Raw genomic sequence first — 19,819 nt, forward strand, 5'->3', positions numbered from 1 at the left:
ATGCATACCTATCAACCTTTGTCTAGTAAACATTATTTACTATTGTTCTCACATGACATTGTAAATGTGTACAGCCATATCATATTCGCAAAAATGTCTACATCCATGTGCCACGGTGAGTGTTTGTTTGGAATAAACTCGATTGATTGATTTGTAAATGTGTCAACAAGATTAGTGCCAGTTGAGTTAGGATTAAGTACTTGCCTCTGTCTGGTCATTTTGGCGGCTTACCGTGAAGTTGACTCCTCAGGGTGAGGGTAAAAATCCTTTGATGTGATATGTTGTTTTAGTGTTGTTGTTTCAAGGGATGTCTGGGTGTCACTGAAAGTTGAACTCATGTGGGAAAAGTTATTGTTTTAATACCAATTTATGTGTGAGATCTGCATAATGCATATCTCAAACATCATTTCCATCATGGCAAATGCACAGCTGGATCACTACTTTTTACCTACTTCTTGGGGCGGTAGAGACTTGTTTATAAGAGATATTTGTATAGGCTGAGCAAGAGGAAGACAGGAGGGTGGGTTTCTTGGAAGTGCCAAACATCTGATTCCAGTTTCTACGATCAATGACATTCTGTCCAAACAAGCATCAACACACAACCATGAGCCTACTGAAAATTAAGATGAGTAATAACATAATAATTTTGTTAATTTTACATGACAATGAAATAATAATTCTTCATTTTTTTATTTCAAGTAAATAGTTCCCTTCTATTCATAAGTAAAGAAATCTCTCCAGCGACTTCAGATGAAGGCCAAGACAACGCTGAAGCCAATGCCGTCCATATACAACAAAGAACTTTGGTCCCTAAGAGAAGTTCCCTGGACAGATGAAAAACAGATGAGTCCATGCCATCCTTCAACAGCATCAAGAACCAGCTATACAAGACCACACATTCAACCTTCCCACATCCTTGAGACATTGTCATGCCAGACAAACACACCACCACAGATGCCGGTGACCGCTTCCTGTACATCAATGACGGCGATGATGAGATCTTCGGCTTCACCACCAGGAAGAATGTACATCTCTGTGCTGCCGACGTCATTTACGGTGATGGAACTATCTATGTTTCCCCTAAACTCTTTCTGCAGCTTTACACCATTCACGCCTAGGTTGCAGATCAGATGTTCCTTCTGGTGTTCTTCCTGCTGCCCAACAAGACCAAGCAAACCTATACCCGTGCCGTTCGACTCCTGAAGGATCTGCCACCAACATAGGTCTCCAGTTGCTACCGCAGACATTTCAGGTAATAATTTATAATGATACTTGATGGTTATTAAACAATATAATGATAATAAATGATTATTGAATTATTGTTGTACGTTGGACATGTCGTGTCAATCCACGAATGAAATATATGGTTAAACTGAAAATACTAATTTATTGTTCATATTTTACAGATGGAAAATGTCAGAGTGAAAAATAGGTATGAATAATGGTGGGCCATCATTAGCCGTCCATGCAAATCGTTCCTCTTTTAGAGATAAGATATTGTTAGAAGTATAATGAAAATGAACGTGAAAGAGAAATTGAGATACCAGAGTTTATCATTGGATTGGCATGGAATAGTGTATGGATTCCTGAGAGCTAAGCATACTGAAAAAATATCGGTCATAGTGGGAAGAGAGACAGGCATTCAGGGTTGGTGCAAGTGGGCAGGAGAAAGATCCAGTAGAGTCGTACTTAAGGATGGGACCGTTGTTTAGGCCAACCAGAGATTGGAGCTTGCGTTAAAACAGAAGTCTCACTATGCGGAAACGAAAAATTAGCTGGATAATGAGAGACATGGGCAGGTTCGACACCAGATTTAGAGTTCGCGTAGAACCAGCCCAAGAGAAAGGTAGAAAAACCATTACTTGGTATGCGACCACTTTAACAGTTTACTGAATACCATAAAACCATTGGATTATTTTATGGATTTAGATTGATATTGTCAATCGCCTATGATCTCTTTTGGTTTGGAAAGGAAGGCTTGCCTGCCCTGTTCTATGAGCTTTTTTGTTTTCTCATCATCGCTGATGTCCCTTGGCTTGCGGGCCTTGGTTCGAATCTCGTTTCATCCTTTGGTATTTGGTGAGTTCTGCTAACACCAGACGGAACTCTTCCTCCGTGATCTTGCTGTTGTCGAGTGCCGTTGTTGATCGATCATGTTCAACTTGAATTCGGCTAGAACCCTAATCTCGTCGTGCTTCAGCACTTTACGTTGCATCCATTGTAAAATGAATTTGAGAGCTATTCCTGACAGTCCCGATACCCCGGCTGCTATTTCCAACCCGAGGATGATGTGTGTGGCTATGATGGTCGACCATAGACTGACCCCGACTGCCCCGAGTCCCATGCTGGCTGTCACTAGAGCTGTATCAACGCTGTCGACAGCATTCACGGCTCTGTGGTACTCTTTGTGCATTGCGCTTCGTACATCTTGTTCTTGTTCGAGTTGGCATTTGTCACAGACAAAAGCCATCCACGGTTTTGAGCGTTTTGACTACTTCATCCATGGTGGGATACAAACCCATCTTTATACAATATAGGTCTCTCGTTGATGTACTTAAGGCTTCAGTAACAATGTCCCCCTTGAGGTTTGCGAAGGTGGGTGTTCCAATCTATAATTTTAATATCTGCTGTGGGGTATCTCTAAGAAAGACTTCAATAATAAGTGTGGAGCCTGGTGAAACACTAAACATCTCAAGTGGGATTTCATAATTTTAAATAGATTGGAAAATTAACCGTTCATATGTGTTCCGGACGGGCGATTAACATATTACCTGTTTGGTCTGGCAATAGTGTTACGTACGTTGTCTTTTCTGTAGGTTTAAGAAACCCGAGTAGAAGCCCATTATTTTTTAGTTCGGTGACAAACCCCTCATCATCAGTGACAACATAGGGGTAGGTAAGGGTAATATTGATTATCCAGTTCAATTCGGGTATAATTTCTCGTCGTTTGTAAACATGATTTTGTAAGCGAAATACGTACAAAGTATTTTCTTTGCCGGATTGATCGAGATCGGAGAGCGCTAGTGTGGCGCATTTTGCGATGCAATGTTTGCCCGGGACGGAGACCATCATTGTACATATTAATTACGAAATAGTTTTCAATTGTTTTTCCCGAAAGTGTTTTGTGCGTGAACTTTAAGCTCACGAGATGTATATTCGTGGGTAAGAAGATTTTGTCGAGCGAACTATCCTTCTCCAAGGTGACATTGACCCTCTCGAGACTCGCGTAAGTCGTCATGTTTCTCTGTATGTAAATTGCACAAATGTGATGTTGATGTTTTTGAGTCCAACGGAGTTTGACTCCCGTCACGATTTTGACATCATCGGATGCTGGCTCTCCGAGAAATACTTTGATGCTTAGCATCGTGGTCGGTGGAATCCCCGTTAATATGACCGCGGCTTCGTCGAGTTCAGTCACCAGCTGTGAACTCGTGCCATCTCTGAGGTTCGGTCGACTTGATAGCATGTGGTCTGCTTTTCTCAGGACCACTCTCATGAGCACTCTCAGTCTTTGCAACAGGATGTAAGCTCCAAGCATGATTCCATTATTGACGACTTTCGTTAAATAATGATCCTTATTACATGAAAGGTAAATGACATTGATATCGAGCAGCCAGTCAATTTTAGGCAAGATCAACATCCATTTGTTGTTTACGATTTTATCTCTGGTCTCGACATCATTTAAATCTCCCAGGTAACTAGCAGAAGCACCTCCTGGGTTAGAGGGAACTTTAGTGCGTTTGTAGACGCTATTTTTCAGTTGCAAGGCGTACAGCCTGCCTTCGATTCTGGCTTTGTCGAATCCTCGCGTGTCCCCGAGGTCCGAGATCGCTAGGGTGGCGCATTTTCTGACCCATTGCGTGGTTCCGGGACCCGAAGCTTGCGTCATTGTTTTACGTGCAGCATTGTGCTGAGATATCCTATGTGTATTGATTCGTGATTTATACCTAAAACGGATATTTTTAATTCCGTGATTGTGCCTCGGGTTACTTTCTTGTACTGCAGGGACGGAAATGACTTGATTCTGCTGTAGTTGTAGTTTTCCTTTTTCACTGGCACGGCTCTAAGCATCGTGCTTATCTGATTGTGATGAACACACAGCTCGCGATAGGGAACTTGGTCGGGCATTTACGTGCCCAACACGGTGGTTTGCAGCAGTATTTCGAACCTCGACGTCAGCCCAAGCGTTCTGGCCATAGGTCGTCCGAGTCTCAAGCTGTCTTCCCCGTTGTTTGATAGCACGACCGTGCCATTGGAATCGTTCAGCTTGAGATCGGCTCCCAGCAGTTTGAAGATTTCGTTGTTGAGCACATGCTGTAGCAACCGTCGGTCAGCATGTGTGGCTGTTTGTCGACGAAGAGCTTGTTGTTGGTGCCGTTGATGTTAGTCCATTGCGGGTTAAACGTGATATCGCACAAGGCGACCTTGAGTCGACCCAATGCGTTATCAATCGTGTGCAGCAGTTGAATAGGATTCGCCGCTTCGTATTCCCGGCAGTGTCATGTTCATAAATGAATATATAGGACAGCTTGAGCATAGAGCAACCGGCGATCGGGATCAACATGCCCAGGAAATATGACAAGATCTTAACATTCGTCAACCACAAGAAACAAATCCGGTGCCCTATGTCATCTATGCCGTTTTCGAGGCCCTCATCAAAAACGTCGACCACGCCGACACTCCGACCACCGAGTTTCACTTCCAAAATGCAAGAACACAAGGCCTGTGGGTTGGGGTACGTGGTGCAGGGATAAATCTACCCCCGTGTCCCTCGTCTCTGAAGCAGTAAATTCTGACAGGACTCATATTTTTTTTACATGTGAGTCCTCTTGGACGGAAGCTTTTGATGAAACACTAATGTTTATCTTTGTGGAGAGGCAATATCAAAGTATACATGGCTAAATCTTCGTAGATTAACTTCCATTCTCAAATAATTGACTTGAGCTAATAACTACACATTATTTTTAAAACGATCGCAGCTTTCATTCGTCATGATATTCAGTTCATTTCTGCGTTTCCAAAAATAGACATCTAGGTCACACCAAGGGAGGTAAGCGGTATGCAAATGAGATCCCAAGATTCCTTGCTCAGGCATGTGCAAAGCTACTAACCTAGTTTTTACACTATAAATAGACGCAAACACGCTAAGGGAGGTAAGCGATATGCAAATGAGGTTTTTCAAGACAAACTGATTGGTCAATGAACATTGTGACTCTGAATCCACAGTGTGAAGACAAATCTGAGCTCTCAGTACCAGTTAGAGAAAAGCAGGAAGCTTTAGTCAGTAACTGAACAACTGTTAAATCTATCTGCATGTAATTTGAAAGCAAAAGTGACATCTGACAGGGTGAAAGTTCTGCTGAACTAGAATGTCGTTCTGTTGTTTAAGGTTCTGAATTTCAAGTCCTGGAAAAGTAATCATTAAATGAATCATTTCATTTATAATTATGATGACATTTATGATATAATTCGTTCAATGTTAATAATTAAAGTAAGACAGTTACTATTTGTGTTCATACTTGTTAAAGTGGCTTCCAGTTGGCATCTTTCTTTTGATGTAATTTGTTTTTGAATCACTGAACAGAGTGAAGAAATAAAACAAAACTTTGGTTGGAATTGTTATTCACAAAATATTATGGTGAAATTACATGGGTCTGGCTAGTAACTTTTTTATGTTTCTAGTAGAGCCCTGCTGTTATTTTTATAATATAGCAGTCGACATGCCGCCCAGATAGATACTAAGGCTGTTAAGTTCACAAAACTGAGATAAGGGTATCGAGTGAATGCTCTGCCCAGGAGCGGGCGATACTGTCAGAAAACATTTCTGTCAGGTTGGCCGAATACTCATCGGTTATGGCTGACTTATGAAAGGGAAGGTGATTTAATATTTTTGTAAACTATGTACTGAAAATGGTAAAGAAGATGGTATGACACAAGATGCTAAATGCAGAAATTTTAAAAATATAACTTTGACCAGGCATCTCATCATAATGATAATAAACTGTCCGTTCAGGCTCCAAAACTTTGTGATGATTTCCAGGTTGCAACTGCATGTATTATGAAAAACAAGACAAAGCAGCTGTCGCCTTGATGAAATCTGTTCATTGGTTAGCTTGTGAAAACATCCCACTGACAAAGTTTAAACGTTTTGTTGACTTTTTATATGAATTTGAAAACGAAGACATTAAATCTCAAGGAAGGTAAAATCAACTATGATTCTCCAACCACTGCCAGTGATCTGTTAACATCTGTGTCTGATGTGATAGGGTATGAACTACAAGTTAAAATGGAAGAGTCTCCATTTGTTGCGATTTAGGTACTACCAGCTCTGTTCTGTGAAATATCCCAGACCGGTCAGACTCACCTGTGCAACCTATAGTAACAATAAACCAGTTTGAATAATATTTGTGGCATTAATTTTTGTTAGGGACTCATAAAAGTTCTGAGGGACTCAAAGTTATTCACCTCAGTGATTCCCGGGACTCAGGCAGTTGAATTTGTAGATTTATAACTGGTGGTGGTCTGATACGACGGGAAAATGAATCCTCCCGTGATATATCGAGGTCCGGACGCAGCCGAAAAGTTTCTCACCTGCCTGCAACGCGAGGAAAAAATCATCAGGAGAAATTTGTCCAGAATCATCCCCATGCGCATGACATGGTGCAACTGGTGAGCTCACGAGAACGCAACTCACTGCCACATGTGCATACAACCGCTCAATGGTGATTCAGTAAGAGATCACTGCCATGTGAATGGCTGTTACAGAGGGACCACGCACAACGCGTGCAACTTGACACTGAAAATCAATCCCAACATCAAGGAGAAATACATCTCGTTGGCGCTTGACGGACTGAAGTTCATAGATAGCTTCCAGTTCTTTCTCTCCTCGCTGGAGAACCTGGTGAAAGCCAAAGACCCCGATTCCTTCCACATAACCAATCGATACTGCTCAGAAAGGATGTTTATCCGTACGAGTACATGGACGACTGGTCCAGGTTCACGGAAACGCGATTACCTCCCATGGACCGTTTTAACAATCACTAGACCGACTCATCGATGAGGACGATTACTGACGATGAGGACGATTTTGATGTCCACCAGGCGGCATGCCAACAACAAGTATGTGGACGGCTACGACTCGAGCAAGCGCATACTCTACCTCGATGCCAACAACCTGTACGGCTGGGGCATGAGCCAACCTTTACCCACCGGAGGATTAGAGTGGGTGACCGACATGCAGATCGGCGATGTCACGAGCATCACTCCGGATTCGAACGTCAGCTACATACTCGGAGTCAACTTGGACTATCCCGCCGTGTTGCATCAGCAACACAACAGCTACCTGTGGCTCCTGAGAGTGGCTGTCCAGCTACCAGCAACACCTGCTAGGCAAAAAAGGCAAACTCATGCCCAACTTGATGAACAAGAAAAAGTACATTGTGCACTACAGAAACCCGCAGCTGTACACGTCGTTGGTAATGAAGCTGACGAAAATACACTGAGCTCTACGATTCGATCAACGGCAGTGGATGGAGCCGTACATCCAAATGAACACGGATCTGCGAAAACTTGCCACCAACTCATGAACAACTCGGTGTTCAGTAAACCATGGAACACCTCCGAAAGCGAGTCAACATGAAGCTGGTCCGAAACAAGATATTTTCCGGCGACTTGGCAGCGCTGCACATGAACAAAAGCCACATCAAATTCAACCAACCCGTTTACGTGGGACCCACATCATGGGCTTGTCCTGATGTACGACTTTTATTACAACGAACTCAAAACGCAGTACGGCAATCAGTGCAAGGTGCTGTAGTGTACACGGACATGGATTCGCTGCTGACGGAAATCCGTACCAAGGACATGTACCGACTTCTTGTTTCTACAACATGACACAGGGTGAGACGCAAAGCGTACAAGTATACCCTGACCGTCGTGGATGTCGCCAGTTGCTACAAAGAGGCGAAAGACAACGAAAGATTTGGCTGAAGTCGCGAAAACACTCGAACATATACACACACGCAGTCGCTTAACCTGGCCTGCTGAGCTGCAAGTTGATCCGGGATGCGATGTCATGGAAGCCGTATCACAACTGTTAGCCAAATACAAAGTCAAAGTCAGACATGATAATGTTAAATAAATGACTGAATGCTGATTTCTTTTTTCTGTCATTCCTAATTTCTGCATAACATTTTAATCCCTTTGTAACCAGCCACTGGTGCATGAAGGCCCCTTACTATTTTGTTTTTACTTGCCTTAGGGTAATGAACTGTCATTTAATTTATTGTTGGGTATTATAGGGCACACCTCATTTTGTATCATGAACGAATCGTAATCTTTTTTATTGTTTCAATTCTAAATAATAGTTAGGAAATCAAAATGTTAGAAGGGTTTTAGACTCAATGTGGCCACCCCATGCCATTCTGTTCTTGTAAATATAATTGTAATTAGAGTCTTGTGACTTCAGACTCTTTGCAGAGCTAAAGCCTCATATCAACCAGCACGCCATTACTCAGGCGACCATAACAATGTGTTCCACACTTTTGGTGGATGGTCCTTAACTCTTTCAACACCACTCAACCGGAGGCATTTACTGCCATGACACCGAGTTCACAGAGACTCTAAGGTACTAGATGAAGCCTATGTTTAGGAAGGAAAATATAAGCTTGTAAAACGTTACTGCTACTACCTCTCATACACCATTTAAAAGATCTAATCGTACGGTTGATAAATATGAAATTTATTTGTATCATATTATTCAAATAATACAACTTCAACTTAAATAAATTTATTTTTTAATGAAAATGCAAGCTTACATTTATAATGTCCAGATAAACCACGAAAGAAGCAAAAAACTATGGCTATTTTTTTTCAATTTGTGACATGTCATATCATCCCCGTGCCTTTTTCTTTTATATTTTCATTTTTACGTAATCAGAAAATTATTATAAAAAGATTTCTTACATAATATGTATGGTCGCCTATTTCATGATATCAGTGGCTTTCCGCTCGGTAACATGACATAACAATGGAAAATACCTCCGTTTTCAAAGCTTCGTATGAATAACATGCGAGGCGAATCGTTTGATGGCAGGGGTTTCACATGAAAAATGTGGTACCTATAATTTAGTAGGAGAAAAGTTAATTTTATGTAGACATGATAAACACGTAACATACATACGTCACCTTATTACTACTACGATATTTTATGTCTTTAGCTTTTTTTTGTCAATAGCTGTAAATTTTATATGTTTGTCTTAAGTGTTAACTATGTTCCGAGTACTGCCCGTTTCGGGACACTGCCGCTACTGCTCTAGTAATTTTATATGTACGTTTGACAACTTTTATGAATGCTATTGTTGATTTTATCCATTAGTTTATTCAATTTATTTAATGACTTCCTCTAAACATTGTTACTTTGTGCTTTGACAATGTTATTGTGGACCTGCTGCCGAAACGTGTCCGAGAATCGTTGTTTTCAATAACATTGCGAAAAATAGTTTATAATTTGAATTCTGCCGATAATATATGATCAATTGGAATTTAATAAGTGTTTTCAGACATTGTGAAATGTGATAGATTTAATATATAAATCATAAGTCAGGTAGGTTCCTAAAATTATGTCTCATTTTGATGTGACTACTGCCTGGCCGATTAATCGGCCTCCGGTGTTGAATGGGTTAAGCCATGAACAACATGTGAGAATCCACAATCCATGTTTACATACATCCCTTTTTTTGTGGTTTGCAATTTACAAGCTAAACAAGAAAATGTTGGAGTTTGCAGTTAGCAGAACGAGTACATTTTTCAATCAATGTCATGAACAAACTAGAAGAAAGGTGCAGGATATTGTTATAAACCTGCATCAAGGTCATTCATCTCTTGAAAATGTTTGCATATTTGTATGCTGCTGTCAAAGTTGTGTAAACATTTCTTACTGATGTGAGCCTCAGCCCTGCTTCTTTCAGACAGAATTTCATCTCATCAGTAGTCAAAACACCACTCTTGTCCTTGTCTTGTTGATAGAAGGCATTCTCCAAGTGGCCGTGGTGTTCATGTGAGAAGAGGACGAACAGTTTTAGAACACTTGACAAAACCTAAAAATTGAAAGTATTCTGTAAAATAAAGGTCAAAATTTAAATTGGAACAAATTTACAACAGAACAATTACCATTCAAATATAAACGAAAGCAACATTATGAATGTTACATATTGTATATCCAAATTGATGTAATAGAGCATGTAACATCAAAATGTTTAAGTAACTTTATATTTTATTTATGCTTAAAATACAAGAAACTTCTTCCTCTTCCCCCCCCCAAAAAAAAAGAGGCCTACCTTTAGAATACAGCACCACAAACTTTAAAAATACGTCATAATACCCTTTTACGTAATGTAATGTGATTTTGTTCGAAAGCACGTTCTCGATACAATGCCCTATGACGCCTGCAGGGCAACACGGTTGTCTGGCTCAGCGAGTGCGTATAAGCTCCGCTCACTGGTGTTTCATCTCTACGAGCTATGTCATTGCATAAGCCCAACGATGTTGAGAGTTTCCAGTAGTTGTATACCGGCGGATGCGCAATATTTTCCAAACACCAGTTTGAAATATTTTTCTTTTTTCACCAATACGCTCATATTTATTTGTATTACGGGCTGCTGAGGTGTTATGTTTTGTGTATTTTGTATTTTGTAATTTTTTTAATTTACATATATATTTTTGTCATTCAGTAATTTGCACCATTACATAGAAAAGTGTTTTATTAGTATTTTATTTTTCGAAGCGGTAATAATGCATTACACTAGACACGTCAGTCGTGTTCGTGCCGGTTCGGTCAATGCATTCTATTTATTATGATTAATTCAAGGGATTGGGGTTAGAGTTAGGGTTAGGGTTAGGGTCAGGGTTAGGGTTAGGGTTAGGGTTAGGGTTAGGGTTAGGGTTAGGCTTAGGGCTAGGGTTGGGGTTGGGGACCTAATGCAATATAGTAGGTACATGTCCGGTGGTTCGGTCAATGCATTCTATTTATTAGGAATATTTCAAGGGGTTAGGGTAAGGGTTAGGGCTGAGGGTTTAGGGTTTAGGGTTAGGGTTAGGGACCTAATCCAATATAGCAGGTACATGTCCGGTGTAATACGTGAGTACCATTGTTGTTTTTCCTTTTTGCATTTTAATACTTTTTTTTCACACAAAAACGGGAAACCAAAAACGTCGAAAGTACATTATGAAATGGGTTAATGTTGAAATTTTGGGCTAATGGAAATTGGCCTGGAATTTGCACTCAAGCCTCTTTCACACGCAACATAAATTTTGTTCAGTAATGATTCGAAGGCTAACTCACCCTCGTGCCGTCACTACACATGCTCATGTCTCCATCGTTCCTTAGTGCGATCCACATTATCCTTACAGTGTTCCCTACATCACTTTTCTGTCACAAAATCACCGATTTATATAAATGCGCGTCATTCATGCATGCACCGTGAAATCTACGCCTGACGCCTGACGTCAACAACCCTTTTCAGTTTGAGGCATATCGGCTCATTCCACGCCACACGTTAATTTGTAGATTACGGAATGGGACGAGTGTGCCAAATGGCATCGGATCCATTCGGCAATTGTCCAGAGAATAAAATCACGAGACACCAAGTCTACCCGTAGCATTCGTAATTGTCCGTGACCTATTCGACTCTTTCCGTTCACTTCCGTGACGTCACAGGAATGACTCGATAAATTTGCACATTGTGCAACAGTGTGGACGTAACTCAGTCGGTTAGCTGTCGAGCTAACAATCCGAAGGTCGCGGGTTCGCATCCGACGGGTTCTCACAAACTGGTTGCTTGTCTTAATGACATGTGACCTACGGCAGAGATCGTCCTCACGAGAAGTTGTGGTGCTGTATTCTCAAGGTGCTCCAAAAAAGAAAAAAAAAAAAAAAAGCCAACGTCTCCAACCACCTTTAAAACATCACTTCTGTTTTGAGATAATACATACAATTTGTAAAGACTTTTCGCATTAGCTACCTTAACAACAAAGATGAGGAGAAACAACCCTCAAGCTTTGAGGGTATTGAAGTATTGAACAGCTTTTCTTTTTGTGGATTCAAAATTTGTTATACTCTGCATCTCAAATGGTTTGTTTAGTGCTATTCTTGCTTTTTTGTGAAAAAACCCCACCTTAATTGGGAGTTGAGAAACTGCATATCATAACAAAAGATAAATAATAAAAAACTGCAGCCAAACTGCCATGTGTATGAGGCTGACTAGTGAATACACATTTTAATATGTGATGTCAATAGAAAGAAAAAATATTAAACAAATTTGGTTTCTTGAAAGCTTCATTATTTCATGCATCAAATCAGCATCGTGCAACTCTGGAAAACATCTTCTCACCATCAATATCACGTAGGAACTTTGAGATGAACCAATGTCAGATCCTGATAAAATGTACAGAAATGTCTTCAGTTAATCTTTCAAGACATGTGTTGCTTCAACAGTTGCAGTATCAGTTTGTGTCATTCACGTTTGGTATCTTTACCAGATGGGATACAGGTCTCAGGTTTGTTTGGTCTCCAACACTGACTACAGCAGTTTGCACTTTGCCATCAGAACTCTTTAAAGGGCCACTGATCCAGAGTGATTAATGTTTCCAGCCAACAGTCTAATTACGAAACCTAGCTGCAAACTGGTCAGCCCCTGCTCCCTCGACCGTGACGGACACGGGGACCCTGCTACTGTCCACCTTGGCAGAATTTCTTCAACCTAATCAGTGGGACATTAGGATGGATGCCCATCAGATGCCGTTATTTGAAAATATCCCCTACAGTTCTTGTCTGATTGTAATAAAGTATCCCAGCAGTGTAGGCTTTTTCAGATTTTCAAACGTTTGGATGGTATAGTGACTGATCCAATTTGATCCTTTTTCTGTGTTTTTTAACTCGATATTTAATCATGTAAAAATATGATGTCTATTACGTATGCTATGATATCAAAAACACACATTTGATATAAATGAATCTATAAACTAAACAACCCCACTTTGCCATTGCTAACAAAATCTGAAATTTTACTTAGGTATATACAGTTTTTTACTAAGTACACAGCAAATGCTTATATATATTTCCTAGATCCTATCCGATCATACCCTGAAAACAGTGTCGGCCCATCAGTTTGTTTTTTCAGACAATCAAACTTGCATGCAATACAGCGATTACTACTCTCTTGCTGTGTGTGTATATATATAAATATAAAAAATATGAGTCCAGATATTTCTTCTTGCCAAATCTCCTTTATATCTGCACAAGATCTTTCCCCGTTCAACGGCTCTTCAGGTGTACTATGAAAACACACATATATATGTTTTAATATTTGCATTTTGTTTTTATTTATTTGTTATGGCATTCAACAGAATCATTTTTTTTCCATGAAGAGTAATGAGTCAGACAACGTACTCTAGGTCGCACTTAGGGCGTGTGTGTGAAATATGATACACGTTGGCAATCTATAAGATGTCTAGATATTACAGTCATGTTATAAATTCACTAAGTATAAGACCAGTGAAGGTCCGGGTTAGAATATTGGCCTTCAGTAACTAATGCTTGTCGTAAGAGGCGACTAACGGGATCGGGTGGTCAGGCTCGCTGACTTGGTTGACACATGTCATCGGTTCCCAGTTGCGCAGATCGATGCTCATGCAGTTGATCACTGGATTGTCTGGTCCAGACTCGATTATTTACAGACTGCCTCCATATAGCTGGAATATTGCTGAGTGCGGCGTAAAACTCAACTAACTCAGTCACTAAGTATAAGCAGATCGTGTGCATTTTATTAAGTTTCAAAATGCATACAAATTGATAATAAACTAATTAGGATTATAGGACAAAATATAAAGACGTACATTGACTTCGTTATTTCAGTCCTAACATTTTTTACCACTGGCAGATGGTTAAACTTAAAATGTTTTCATTTGTTATCAAAATAATTCCATTTAATACAACATTCAGATTGACTAGTAGTGAACCCAAGCTCACTACTCTCCCCAAGACTCCTCCATGTACTTAGTTGGCCTTACTTTCAAACAATGCTATTATATCAGGCTTCTCACCAAATTCAAGGTCAAACTATTTCTTAAATTAAATTCTACATCCATTTATGGTAACATTTTTATAAAGTCAGCATTACTATGAAATAAAAATTTTACATCAAAATCAGCATTTTTATTAAAGTGAATTTGTTTTTAATAAGAAACCAAATTATTCATCACAGTCTACATAATTTTACAACAAAATCAAGATTATCGAGATTTATCTTTGTTGATCAATATATACGTATACTATCAATTGTGCATGAGGGTGGCGCAGCAGAGGTAACAAACCAGTCATGGATTCTGGGATATCATCCGGGTACTCACGGGAGAAAAACAGTAACAAAAGCAACAACCAGTCCACGGAAATTGCTCAGGAATCTGTGTTAATGATAAAATGTGACACCCTGAATCTTTTTCTTTGCACACTTGTTATTTACCAAATAACCTGAATTGAGCTTGTTAAGCTGACGATGTTTTGATTACGCTGCCATGTTTGATCACATGCTTTCTTGCCACTACTTGTCTTATGACAACATGTATAAACCTAATCCGACTTGAAAGACACAAGTCATCTACCAAGGTACAACAAACACGTGGCTAGAGAATGTCCGGTCTGGCTGATGTGCCTTTAACTCATTAAGGCCGAGAGACGCATATATGGGGCAAATTAATCAGCTCCTCACAGCGAGTGACGTGTTTATGGGGCAGGTAATTAGCAGTTTCTCACAGCAAGAGCCACATACAGTCGTCAACAGAAAGTACCTCTTATTCAGCGAGACGCACATGTGTGTTGTACTTTTAAAAATCGCACTGTACCTATTATTTCAAACAATTTAGCAGTACTGAGCAAATGTTAGCTTTTCTTACAAGAGATCCCACCTTTAGTGTCAATCAGAAGGAGTATTTAAAGTGTTTTGCTAATCATTATCATAGGCTTCTACAGCGTTTAGCAAATGAACGCATGTTGGCGAGAAAGGGGATTATGATGTTTTACAGAGGTAAGTGCCTGGTACTCTTCCTTGGGAATGGATACTAAAATACTTCGTATGCACCTTGATTGAATTAGATGTAATGGTTTAGAGGTTACTAAAAATTATATTTCCTTCAACTACCTAATAAATAGGAAACAATATACAAAATTTCAAGGACATACAAAGAATTCAAACACAATAGAATAGTTTGAATTTACTTTTTAGGCATCATTACGTTGTCATGTTTCATATACTGAAACATAATGTATAAACACAAGTAATTATACATCCAAGCTCGAATAGATTAAACATAATTGAACTTACCAATTTGAAGTTTACTGAATTGTAACTAGTTGTTTTCCATAATCTAAAGTTCATAATGTTACCTAAGCGAATATAAAGTGATAAGTCGCGCCTTTGCATCGAATACATATATACATGTCAGTGTTATTACAACAATGAAATGTTTTACTACGTTTGTTACAAAAGACAGTAAGTTGGTAATTCAAAACATTGTCACACATGGACAGAAGTAATATCATAAGTTATCACATGTAAGCCATACAAAGGTATTTCAAGTATTTTTGTTCAAGCTGTTGAAAGTTTCATGTTGATTTGAATTGTCAGTTTTCTATGCAATTTACATGAGCATTCTGTAAAACGTTTCTATTTGATCTGTGTACTTATCAAATACGGTGCAATTATCACGTGTATCAATCAACTCAGTCTCTATTGATCCATCGTCAATAAAAGCTGGATAGTATATCAGTTACACGGTATCGATACACATGCATTATAATCATTCAAGCAGATTACAGTAATGAGATAATTGAACGCCTCTTCGACCTTGAAATAACAGCCTCCGGTAGAATGCATATGTAGTTACGTCCTTGTTGAAAGGTTTGTCCCGTGACAAGTGTAAAATAAACAGATGCGCTGTTATATCATTGGACATCTTGCTTTATGGAGTCACGCCCCTCTCTGTGATGTTTATACATGCATGCACATCTGTAATCTTATGAACCTCGTTTGCATTCAGTAAAGATATAGGCACGCCCACCTTCATAAATATTGGGGTGGGGGTGTCAACTGCAAGTTTATACACTATAATAATTCAGTATAGTGTCACCTCGTGAATTCTGTAATGCGTGTACTCTAGTTTGGATAGTCATTCGTATCAAGGTGAAGATTATATTTACATGTACAGCAAACCATTATGTTTTATGTACTAGTTGTGTGCATAAAATGTATATGAAAATAAATACTACCTCTACTCAGTGATTGGATTTCAATCGCTTTGTTTTACTTATCAAAAAACACTAAAATGAGGACAAATAAACTCGCCAAAGTGACTATCTACTCCTATTTGTCTTATGTGTATATTTCATACATCGTTACCAGTGTGTATGTTTACAATACACAAACTGTTACATGATAGCTTGAGTTGATAAAGCCGAAACCCAGCATATCGACTGGTCAAGGATATAGCCAATAACTAATCTCTATCCAAGCTGCTGAGTGACCAAAGCGTGCTCTTCAGAAATTTTCGCCCACGCCCCATCACCTGTCCTTTCCTCTGTGACAGGTATCTCATGATACGATTGGTCGCAGATAACATATGACCAGCCACTACATTGAACAGTTGAGATACCGAACGTTCTATTCGGGAAATTTGATGACGCCTATCACGTGACTCTTTGTTTTATGTCTATGCAAGGAATATGTCGAGTACACATTTTGTATATGTATGTTTGTATGGTCGCATTATGTTTTCTGCATTAAATCTGTATGAAATAAAGTGCAATGCTATGAATGTGCTTTGTGCTAGTCACAGACTAGCATTATAGTACTTTCATTAAAATAATTGTAAACACTAGAAATGTATCGGCAAAACCGCTATTTTCGTCGAAGATTATAAAGTATGAAAGCAAATTCTTCTTTACAGTATGTCATTATCATAGATGTTTTGTAAATTTAAACCTCACACAATGATATAAGAGAGAGAATTTGGTAACGTGTGTCTCATCTGTTACATACAAAGAATACATGTGTATGCATATTGTGATAAAATATAAATGTACAAGCCGACAAAAGGTCTACAAGAGAAACTTGCAATAAAATTACATAAAGCTTGCAATACACGACATGTATTCACACCTGATTTCTTTCAACATATATCTTTACGACACAATTAAACAATCAGGACTTGTTTGTACGACTAGACAGTTTCCTGTGATCCCCGAAACCTGCCAGGGAAATCAGGTGTGACTAGCACTAATTAATCTCGGCACAGAGAGTGGGCAATCAGTGAGGGCTTCCAGGTGTTGAGTAGTGATGGGGCTCTCGGGCTTAATGAGTTAAACAATGACCAGTGATTGTAGCCAGTGATAATAATTACATGTGGTTTGAGATACCTGTAATGAGGAAGTGACCTGTATTGGTGTAATGTGTAGCGTCAACAGATTTACGTTTTCTGTCTTTTATTAAGTAGACATGGTCAGAAGGAAATGCATCATTATAATAATGCGAGAAGAGTACAGACACATTTTTCGCATTAATAAAATGCTCACATTAATTTGATAAACTGTATCAACCACTCCTTATATTTTTACAAGTGTATTTCCACAACTTCAACAGTGGTTTTTCCAAACTTGATAAAGATGATATACCAACGGACACGTGGGTTCTTTTAAGTGCACAGGGTTGTGTACTGTACATTAGGGGTTGTGAAAAAGTATGCACACAAAGTTCATGAAGAGCAACACTTTCGACCTGACAGTTCATCTTGCGGATGGGATGTAACCGGGTCAATGTCCTACAGCTTTAGAATATAGAGCATACTAAACGACCTTCAGTGTAAAACAATTCACCCAAGTATTGTTTGCCCTTGCCGCTGCCGAGTGCCACCAGCTTTTCCCACTTGTCCACATCAACGTTTGTGTGTGGTGCCTCCGTGTTGGATAACATGTGTTCGAGTAGGTCGTCACACTCCATCTTATAATACATCAATCGATTCTTAAATCTAACATAACAAAATATGAAATAACCAAAACATGATGATAAGAAATGAATTTATTTTGGGTTAAACACGGTAGCGCTTGCCTACTGCAGTGAGCGTGTTTTGCACCCGCGGGTTGTGCAGAAGCCATGTGACTAAGGTGACGTGGTGAGATTGAATATGAGTTTAGCCATTCGAGGTCTTCGCACTACACAGCAAGCATCTTTTTTCAGTCTACATTCTGCTATTTGAGTCGCCATTCGGTTTCCCCTTCACACCATTCGGAGGATTCTCATACACCTAACAAGAATGAGCAGCAGGAACCCATTGAAGGTTAAGAAACATTCCAATTATTTAAAGATTATATGGATTGCAAACTAAAGACATTTAAACGTGACATTATTGAAGAGAGTGAAGAAAGGCCATTCTCAGCGTTCAAAAGGGCTCATAAAGATTCAGAGATTCCTAATTTTAGGTTTAAAGGCAACCAACTTCAGTATAAATCTAATGCTGGTTGTTTGGATAAGATTGACAGTGCTTTCAGATACATTAAGAGCAGCAAGTATTCTGATTGCGTGGGGATTCTCCAAGATCTCTCTTCAGATATCTCGAGGAGGAACAAGTATATCCGCTTAGTGGATTGTTCACCATCTGGCTGGGCCGTCGTAGCTGAACTAGAGGGAGACGATATTGCCTCTGGGTCCGAGGAAGAACGTAGATTCGAGAAAGCTGAGAATAAAGCCCTCCGTAAACGACGTGCGTCCTCGTTCCGGTCCAGAGGAAAACCTAGCTATGTTTCACCTAGCGCTACTGTCTCTTCTGCTAGCATGGTTGATGCTTCTAGGGACTCTACAGCCGGTCAGAACCAGCCTTTTCGTCCCATGGTCAAACGAGGTCCGTCTCCCAACCAGCAGTGCTACTTCTGTGGAGGTTTCGGCCACTGGAGGATCTCCTGTCCTGCGGCAGCTTCACTACGTGCAGCCCAGTCAGCCAGCTCCGATTCAATACAGTCCAACCAAGTTGTCAAGAAGTAGAGAATTCACTTCAGGTAATTGTGTTTCTGTAATATCTGAAGTTGTTCCTTTTAGTCAATTGAACAGTGTGTACCTTTCCTGAGAGTATTCTTTAAAATCGTTTTAGGTCGAGTTTCTGTGGGAAGTTGCAGTTCCGATGTTCAGGTGCCAGCAGTCCATAAAACCAAGATACGACAGAGGGATGCTACCTGTGCTTCAGATTTTGACATTGATAATTCTGCAGGTTTAGGAGGTACTGACTTAGATTCTGAATTCATTCAACTAAGGTCTTACGAGTTTGAATCCAACACTTCGTGCATCATGAAAGGCAGTTTAAAGAAGCATGTTTCCTTTTGGGTTAATATTGGAGCCCCTCAGTTTGTAATCGATACTATTACTGATGGTTATGTCATTCCATTCGTTGATAGTCCTCCTCCATCCTTTTCTAAAAATAACCAATCAGCATTGAGGAACGATACTTTCGTTGTACAGGCTATTGAAGAACTCTTAAAAAACTCTTGTATCGTCGAGCTTGATAATCCCCCTTTTGTTGTTAATCCTCTTTCGGTAGCTACACAGCGTTCGGGCAAAAAGAGGCTTATCCTTGATCTTAGGTATGTCAATCAGTTTGTTTACAAAAGAAAGATTGTTTTTGAGGGCTATAAAACAGCTTTGGATTTTGTGCAAGATACAGGTTTTATGTTTAAATTTGATTTAAAATCTGGTTATCATCACATTGATATACATCCTAGTCA

General features: G+C 39.6%; 1 protein-coding gene across 1 annotated transcript in view; it reads right to left on the minus strand.

The window, feature by feature from the left end:
* LOC124280553 (leucine-rich repeat-containing protein 74A-like) overlaps positions 1–19,819 on the minus strand; it is a 520,775-nt gene that overhangs the window by 134,929 nt on the left and 366,027 nt on the right. The window contains 1 exon segment of the mRNA XM_046716499.1: positions 9,939–10,097. Within this exon segment, the coding sequence (XP_046572455.1) occupies positions 9,939–10,097 (159 nt within the window).

The sequence above is a fragment of the Haliotis rubra genome, unplaced genomic scaffold (genome assembly GCF_003918875.1).
Source record: "Haliotis rubra isolate DU_JTF1 unplaced genomic scaffold, ASM391887v1 Scf27, whole genome shotgun sequence".
NCBI lineage: Eukaryota > Metazoa > Mollusca > Gastropoda > Lepetellida > Haliotidae > Haliotis > Haliotis rubra.